The sequence below is a fragment of the Rutidosis leptorrhynchoides genome, chromosome 3, assembly GCF_046630445.1.
Source record: "Rutidosis leptorrhynchoides isolate AG116_Rl617_1_P2 chromosome 3, CSIRO_AGI_Rlap_v1, whole genome shotgun sequence".
NCBI classification, from domain to species: domain Eukaryota; kingdom Viridiplantae; phylum Streptophyta; class Magnoliopsida; order Asterales; family Asteraceae; genus Rutidosis; species Rutidosis leptorrhynchoides.
Genome location: NC_092335.1, coordinates 483,570,757 through 483,580,331, shown reverse-complemented (window position 1 = coordinate 483,580,331; position 9,575 = coordinate 483,570,757). Strand labels below are relative to the sequence as shown.

Sequence of the window (9,575 nt, the reverse complement as noted above, 5' to 3'; positions counted from 1 at the left end):
AATAAAGAAAGGATAGATAGTTCAACCTTCTCGGTTAAACAAGAATGGTGTTAACCTTCTCGGTTTAGCAGAAAAACAACCTTCTCGGTTGAAAGACAAAAACCTTCACGGTTTGTTTTTGTTGACTCACGTAAAACAATAATAATATTCAATATAAAACTCAACCCTCTAAAAACATAAGATACGTCCTTTAAATACTATATCTAAACTAACACCTAGCATGATAGATAAACATTAATATTAAATCCCAAACTAACTTGACATAAGCATACGGAAACAGAAGATAAAGTTTAAAAATAGGATAAGAACAACTAGAAATTGAATTGATCCTAACTCTTGACTTTCAATCTCACGTGCATGCCTCCCACTTAATTAACCGATTCCAATTCTTATGCTATTTGGCCCAAAGCCCATCAAATAGTCAGCTAAAAGGGTTGTTGAACTTGAGCTTGTTCTTACTTGATTTGGGCCCTGATCCATATCAGTACATGCATCATTCTCCCATTCTTCGAAGAGACTCGTTCTCGAGTCTAGATCATCGTCACCTGCACCAACATACGGGAACAATTTCGCAACATTAAAATTGGCCGAAATATTGTAATGATCTAGGACTTCAATTTTGTATGTGTTAATTTTTTTCAACACACAAAGAAGATCAACTGTCTCATCTTCACTCTCATGTCCGATTGAAATTTTCAAACCGTCCTCTTGTGACTCGTCTTCCTCTTTCTCACCGTCGGTATCATAAATAGGGACGGTATCATCAACCACATAAAAATCATAAATGTACTCCATGTTAAAAATTTGATCAACCGAAGCAACAAAGTCATCTGGTTGAGGCTTTCTTGAAAATTCAAGATTTTCAAGCTTCATCTCTATATTACGCAAGAGATGTTGCATGTCTTCCAAATCTTGAATCTTTCGATTCAATCTCTCGAACTCAGCTTGTTTAGCCATGCCTGAAATCTGATACCACATAACGTAGAATGAAAGGATCGATGGATAAAATAAAGAAAGGATAGATAGTTCAACCTTCTCGGTTAAACAAGAATGGTGCTAACCTTCTCGGTTTAGCAGAAAAACAACCTTCTCGGTTGAAAGACAAAAACCTTCACGGTTTGTTTTTGTTTACTCACGTAAAACGATAATAATATTCAATATAAAACTCAACCCTCTAAAAACATAAGATACCTCCTTTAAATACTATATCTAAACTAATACCTAGCATGATAGATAAACATTAATATTAAATCCCAAACTAACTTGACATAAGCATACGGAAACAAAAGATAAAGTTTAAAAATAGGATAAGGACAGCTAGAAATTGAATTGATCCTAACTCTTGACTTTCAATCTCACGTGCATGCCTCCCACTTAATTAACCGATTCCAATTCTTATGCTATTTGGCCCAAAGCCCATCAAATAGTCAGCTAAAAGGGTTGTTGAACTTGAGCTTGTTCTTGCTTGATTTGGGCCCTGATACATATCAGTACATGCATCACTGGTAAGTTGAGAATGTCAACTTTTGATAAAATTTATTAATTAGGCTAGAAAGTATTCTTTACAACATTTATAGGATATGTATTGGTTTGTCGAGTTTAATCAGGCTTTAAACGAGTGTGAAACAGGAAGTTGCGTTTGCTGAAGCATAATATGTATCTGCACTAGAGAGCATGTGCATTTTGTCACACTGTTTTCGTAAACTCATAACTTTCAAATTGTAACTTTGTTTATGACAAATAAACTTGTTAGGATATTAGGACCCAAACAACGCAAGTGATTCTTCAAGATCACTCACCCACTTAATGAACGAAAGAATATAAATGCGAAAAAGTAAATCGACACAAGATATAACGTGGTTATATGCAATCGTTGTGATTGCTTTAGTCCACGGACCAACTAGAGATTGTTTATTTACTGAATTTTTGAGAGTGGTGTTTTACAATGAGATACAATGAGCTCCATTTATAGGAGAAACAAGAACACTTAAGAAACTAGCAAGGAATCTTCATCATGACAAGTAATTATCATGTTTACCAACTAACTAGCTTTACACCCTTGAATTAGCATGATCACAGCCTCAATTCAAGGTGTAAAGTATCCACTTTGCACATAAAGCAAAAGGAGAATCAAACAAAATCGGATCCCACATGAAAAAAGGTTGCCAGCTGCTTCCAGCAAACGTGCGCGCCGTGCACACTTAAACGTACGCGCCGTGCACACTCCCAAACTTCGAGCAAGCCTTCTGATCAAAACTTCTCTAGTGCGCGCAGGGAGCGCGCCGCGCACCATCACCGCGCACAATCAACTTGCTCTGTTTTTGATCTGTTTTTCTCTGTTTCACGCTTACCGAAATCTGCAAAATCCGTGCAAGTGTTGAAACATTTTTTTTTCTCGTTTTGTATAAATGTCTCCATACTCTAACAAATCTCCCACTTGGAGACTTTGAACAAAACTCCAATCATATCAATGAATTAACCAAGAACATTAAACCACCTTCGATTACCGCCAAATACCATTTGGGACACGCACGCTCAACACATACTTCGGATGAGTAGACTTTCGATAAAAGGTCTTCAATACTACTTGTTAAACTTGTAACACCATTCACATCTCTAGTTGGGGTCTTCTCTCATCAATTCATGAGAAGACCAATTGAGGTAATGCAAAACCTCAATTTCTCTTTTGTAACCACCTTAGTAAACATATCGGCAGGATTCTTCGTACCAAGAATTTTCTCCAAGAATAAAGTGCCATCATTTATATGTTGTCGAATAAAATGATACCTTATCTTGATGTGTTTCGTTCGACTATGAAACACCGGATTCTTCCCAAGATGAACCGCACTTTGATTATCACAATACAAGACGCAATAGTCTTGTCTTTTACCCAACTCGCCTAAGAAGTTCTTCAACCACACTAGCTCTTTAGAAGCTTCCGCAATAGCCATGTATTCGGCTTCGGTGGTTGACAAAGCAACACTCTTTTGCAATCGAGATAACCAACTAATCGCCGTCTTCCCCATTGTGAAAACATAACCCGTAGTGCTTTTCCCCGAATCATCACATCCACCCAAATTAGCATCCGCATAACCTCTAAGTATGAGATTGTTTTTGGAGAAACACAATCCCATATTAGAAGTACCTTTCAAATAACGAAGCAACCATTTGACCGCTTCCCAATGCTCTTTCCCCGGATTAGACATATAACGACTTACAACTCCCACTGCTTGAGCAATATCGGGTCTTGTACAAACCATGGCATACATAATACTACCCACGGCCGATGCATATGGAACCTTTTCCATATCCTTCTTGTCTCTTTCCGTTTTTGATGATTGACTTTTCGATAACTTTAAGGTGCTTCCCAAAGGCATAGAACGAGCCTTTGAATCTTCCATGTTGAACCTCTCTACTACTTTCTCAATATATTTGGATTGAGACAAGTATAGAGTACCCTTTACACGATCGCGCACAATACTCATACCAAGTATTTGCCTAGCACCGCCAAGATCTTTCATCTCGAATTCTCGGGAAAGTAATCCCTTCAACTTGTTAATTTCGGACATGTTTGAACCTGCAAGCAACATGTCATCAACATACAACAATAAGATTATGTAAGAAGACTTGAATTTCTTCAAGTAGCAACAGTGATCCGCTTCACATCTTAAGAAACCAATCTTCTTCATAAACTCGTCAAACTTCAAGTACCATTGCCGAGGTGCTTGCTTCAATCCATACAAACTTTTATTTAGCTTACAAACCCACTTCTCTTTGCCGTTTACCTCAAAGCCCTCGGGTTGCCTCATGTAGATCTCTTCAACAAGATCACCATGTAAGAATGCAGTTTTTACATCTAGTTGCTCAAGATGTAAGTCTTCGGATGCGACTATAGAAAGTACCAAACGGATAGTAGTCATTTTAACTACCGGTGAAAATATCTCTTTGTAGTCAACCCCTTCCTTTTGTTGAAAGCCTTTGACTACCAAACGAGCCTTGTACCTTTTCTTACCATCCGACTCATTCTTGATTCGATACACCCATTTGTTTTGCAACGCCCTTTTATCATGAGGTAACTTCACTAGTGACCAAGTTTTATTCTTCTCAAGTGACCCCATCTCTTCTTTCATGGCAAGCTCCCATTGTATGAATTCTTTTGTTTTCCTTGCCTCAAAGTAACTTTCAGGTTCACCATTCTCGGTATAGAGCAAGTAGTTTGCTGATGGAGAATACCTAAGATTAGGTTTGGGCACTCTAGTCGAGCGTCTTGGTGTAGGAGTAACCGGAATGGTTGGACCAGTTTCATTTGTGTCCTCCTCATCACTAGAGCTCGCACTATGTTCGGAATCATCACCGCTTTTCGAATCATCCCCATCATTAGCATTTTCCGACGCCTCACCGTTATTTGGCAATTCATTGTTTCCCAAACTCCCACTAGAACCTGCAAGATCATCAATAGAAACATCGTCAAAAGTAACTTGACTCGGTTTAGGACTCCCCGTTTCCGGTTTACCATAGACCGAATCTTCATCAAAAGTAACATCTCGCGAACGAATTACTTTTCTAGTTTCGTTGTCCCAATAACGATAGCCCATTTCATCAGACCCGTAGCCTACGAAAATACACTTCTTTGACTTACTGCTAATAAGCAAGTGAATCTAAAACATCGCATTTGCAGATTTTTCCCTTTATCGTCTTTGATTTCTTCTTTCTGTCTTCCAATCTCGAGAGGTGAAACCAAAGTCTCCACGTACTCTTTGCAAACTAGAATAACTATGGTAGTCAGGTAACAAATTCTTAAGTAATTTATACGATCCTTTTGAAATATCATAGATAATTAGTTGATCAGCGCGATTCAGCATAAGAATTCTTCCATCATCCAAAATCTTAAGAGTGCGGGAGTTGAAAGATTCTATACAATCTAACATAAATGAATATGTATTCACCCATGAGCTCTCAATGCAATGTTCCTTCCTCACCCACAACTCGAATCTCGATAAAGTTATCTGTTTGAGCAAACAAAGGCATCCATCTATTGTACCTAGACATTTAATGCAGTAAGTACAGGGTAGAATTCTCTTAGAAAGGACCATGTCTTTAACAATGAGGACAATCAACTTTTGATCCATATTAACCCAATACAAAGATCCATTTACAAACGTACCCACCGGATATTGAAAAAACCCAATGTCGTATATCGTCGTATTCCATGAGCTCCACGAATTCCTTCTGAAGTCGTAGACATCACAAATATAGGAAGAGAGTCTAAACCTAACAATTTTTAGGTCAGTCGGAGTAGCACCGTAACCAAATCCGTATCCACTATCCGAATGATTTGGAGTAGGAGGACGTGGAAGTCTCTTGGACTCACCGGTAAAAGGGTTGTATAAAACGAAGGCATTTACATTTACCAATACGACTAAACCATTCAACGATCCAATAACTTGGATGTCTGTTTCTTTGACACCTAATTGTTGTGATGGACTAGAGCACTTGAATGTCGAATAAGTACTCTCGTCAGTGACGTCTATGAAGTGTAAGGTTTTACCTAAAGAAAGAATGATGGTTTTGCGTGATCTTAATTTCATAAAGTCGGGGTCCATAAGCATGGAATGCCAATACTTGGATACGCACTGTAACCGTAGCAATGACTTTGCTTCAAGTCGAGAAAGCATATTAGCAACAATCTCATTAGGTATATAATTGGTGTCCATTACTAAACAAAACACGAATATAATCAAGTGTGCCTACATCAATGGCACCAAGTGCAAACAAAACAATATGTCTACAAAATAAAAGCAGAACCGCACGTACCGTAATTGCTCCAATTCTGTTGTTTTTCTGGCTCTTTATTATGAATGTGGACGTCGATAATTTAATTTAGAATTTTGTTTAGGGCTTTGTCTATAATTCTACTATATATAGACTTATTATACCTGTAACTACGGGCCTGGGCTTCATAATAGAATTCACCGACCATTTTTATTTTATTTTTTCCTTTTGGCAAAATAACTAAGAACTTTACTAAAACGCAAAACACAAGCAACAAACCCGACACAATACAAACCAAACTAGGCAAGAAACCAACGAATCAAGCTAAACAACAATGAGGCACTAACACGGTCAATGGGGGATGGTGAATGAGTTACGAATCCTATTAGCATTAACAAGATCTTTGATTTTTTTAAAATCTTTTTTAGGTAAATCTTTAATTTTTTAAATCAAAGTTTGCTAAAAAATATGTTTATACTTTTGAGGTGAAAACTACAAACTTTTGATCATTTTATTATACTTAACACCTAATAGTTTCGTCAGCTCCTAAGAATGCAAAGACTGATCAATTTCAGGTCTAAAGATGGTTTTAGACCGTGAAAGTCAAACTGTCATGTTTTGTTAAGTGGGAAGAAAAGAACCAATTTATAACTGTATGAGTACATGCCCAAAGTGCACCCCCATAATTGTAGCGGATAACAGAGATAAAGCTGTTACATATGAAAGAATTTAAAGACGATACAGGGAGACTCAAAGTCTCCTACCGAGAAGTGGCAAAAGAAGCAGCCTTAATGGGTCGAAACTCAAAACGTGGTCATGCTACAATACGTAAGTGTTACTCTGGTACCTGTTGTAACTGGCAGGGTTGGGCCTCAAACTGAATGGGTAAGTTGGTCAATAGGTCAAACAACCTCCTAACAATTAGCCATTCTAACCCATTAAACCCGTGTGAACGTACCATTTCCTTTCAAATAAACAGACACTTGCACTCATAAACCATTACAACAAAATGTTTGATTATTAATTGTTAACAGAAGTTATTTTTTCCCTGTCGTCCTCAACATATATAATCTTTTATAAAAATAACCGGTCTGACATATTCTAATCATTTTTAGAGCTCATTAAGTTTCATTTAATAGATGAACAGCTTGACTTCAAACCCGAGCAACAAAAGTTATATGTAAAGTATTTCAAGATTTTCCAGAGTAATCACAGGTTCGAATCCACAAAATAAAAAAAAAATAAAATAAAATAAAATATTCCCTCACTGCCACGCTAGCAGTGTAACGACCCTGGATTTTCCAACGTTTAATAATTAATATTTATTATTAATACTTGTGATTTAATAAATGTATTTTTATGCATTTACTTGTTACCGTACATGACTTTGCATGGCCCGAATCGTCTTTGTGACACACGTACATTACACGAATAATATTTTCAAATATTATTTACATTCATGATTAATTTTTATTAATCATTTTTAATTAACCAAGGTTACTAGTTAATTACTTGGGCTTATTTATTTAATTTGTTACATACTTACATACTTGGGCCTTTTATTAATGGATTCTTGTTAATGGACTTGAAAGCTCACCCTACCTTTCTTAATGGACTATTAGGAGCCTAAATTTGCTAGTGACTTATTAAGCTTAATACAAGATTAATTAGTAAATGGGAATCTAGTTACTAGCACCTTTACATCTCTTTCCCATGTCAATTTGCTTTATTTCCATTCTAAGCTATCACCACTCTCCCATGTTGAAAGAGCATTTGATCCCTTCCTCTTTTTCTTCCAAAACCTTCGGCCATACAAGGGTGGGAGGGAAGTTTTGTTTGCAATTTTGATTAATTATGCACTTGTATTTTCCTCACTTTTACACACACACATTTACTTGCAATTTCTTTTACTCTCTTTTCTCTCTAACCTTGTAAGTAAAAAGCTTTATGTTCTTCCTTTTTCTTTCCTTAAATCCGAAACCTAAACACCTCATCATCATCATTACTTGTTGTTGTTTAATGTTTAATTACTTACTAGTTGTTGTTGTTGTTGTTTACTTGCTTGTTGTAAGAATCAAACTACCTAGTTTATTCTTCATATTATCTTGTTATTTCAAGAATAAACAAGAACCTAAACTTTCTAGTTTATGGTTCAACAATTAATGTTTTAAAGATTTAAAGTTCATGAGTTGTAAAAACCATACTTATGTTCATGTTGTAAACTTAAGGTTTACTTTCTTAAAGATCAAAGCCTTGGCTTGAATCTTTAAAGTATGAACAACCATGAACTTGTTACTTGTAGATTTAACTTATTTCTTCATTTTATGTACTTTAAAGTTGTGATGTTGTTAATTTGGTCAAGCATTACTAGTTAATCTTGATCTCATATTTCTTGAAACTAAAAGTTAACTTTATAAGTTCAAGAACATAGAAGTATAACTTTCTAGTTATAACTTCATATACTTATGAAAGATCTAAGTTTCTATAGCTTATGGTCTACTTATTTTGTTGCAAACAAGAGCTTATGAGCTTACATACACTTTACAAGATGAGAATCTAAGTTTCATAACTTATGGTTTCATTAAAGTAAAGATTCAAGTGTTATGACTTAGGATTTAACTTAGTAACTTTAGATCTAGACTTTTGGGTCTTGGATCTTCAAGATCTAACTAAGAACTATGTTCTACAACTTAAGATCTTGATTATTTAGTTTACTTTCAAATTTATAGCTTAATATTACTTTTAGAGTTCATGTATGTGTCGGATCTAAGATCTTGATGTAACTTTGGTTCATCAAACTACTTGCAACACTTAATTGAGTTGCTCTACTTATCTTAGACTTACACTTGTGTTATGATGGTCAAAACTTGGTAAATATGATGCAAACACATCAACGAGTTGTACACTTGAAGCTATATGCATCAAGGATGAGAACCGTGATGAGCATCGAGCACCAAGAACCCACCTGAACACTAAACCTACTGTTTTTCGGGTCTGATCAGAATACCTGGGCTACTGTAAAGTTGATTTTCAGTTATCTCTGTTCGAGTAGATAATTTTTCGTTTAAGACTCGTCTTAATCCGAGTTACGGTTTAGGATCTATGGCCCTCTGAACGTCACTATGTCCTTTTAACGTTGTGCTGAAAATTCTGACCTACTCGTACTTAAACCGTCGCCACGGTCAAACGAAGACGAGTTTGGTTATGGAATTTTTATAGCAACTAAAGGACTCATATACGGAGCCATGGCCACTGGTCCTACCTCAATTCAGTTTGTATAGAGGCCGTGGCGACTGATCGAAGTCAGCCTTTGTTTTAAACTCTTTTCTAGAATGAAACTTACTTTATACTTTTTGTTTGATGATGAATGATGATGATACTTAAGACCTAATTTACATACATTTAAACCTATTGGGATGATTTACTGACTTAGTAACTTTTGACTTAGGTTGAGGACCTTTTGGACAAACGTACTTGCTTACTTTTCCCGAGTCAACTTTACTACTACTTTTCCACTGTGAGTTATAGCATCCCTTTTTGCTTTAACTATTTTGGGAACTGAGAATACATGCGCATTTTACGTTTTACATACTAGGCATGAGTACTTAAACTTTATATATGTGTGGGTTATACAACGGCATAAACTTTCCCCTTAGCTCGGTAACGTTTAGTCATTGGTCTTTGAACCGGTGAACGCGAATCTTAGATATGGATCCATAGGATTTGACATCCCCACTCGGGCTAGTAGCGCTAGCATTTAACGGGTGTTTAATACTTCGTAAACATACGCACTCGTCAAGTGT

General features: G+C 36.3%; 1 protein-coding gene across 1 annotated transcript; it reads right to left on the bottom strand.

Annotated features, from left to right (window-relative positions):
- Positions 1–4,688: 4,688 nt before the first annotated feature.
- Positions 4,689–5,714, bottom strand: LOC139901722 (F-box protein CPR1-like). The gene has a single exon (XM_071884400.1). The coding sequence runs from the start codon at positions 5,712–5,714 to the stop codon at positions 4,689–4,691; it is 1,026 nt and encodes a 341-aa protein (XP_071740501.1).
- Between the last annotated feature and the right edge of the window lie 3,861 nt (positions 5,715–9,575).

Bases quoted from the DNA above. Each gene is read 5' to 3' on its own strand.
- LOC139901722 (XM_071884400.1), bottom strand. From the start codon at position 5,714: ATGGACACCAATTATATACCTAATGAGATTGTTGCTAATATGCTTTCT.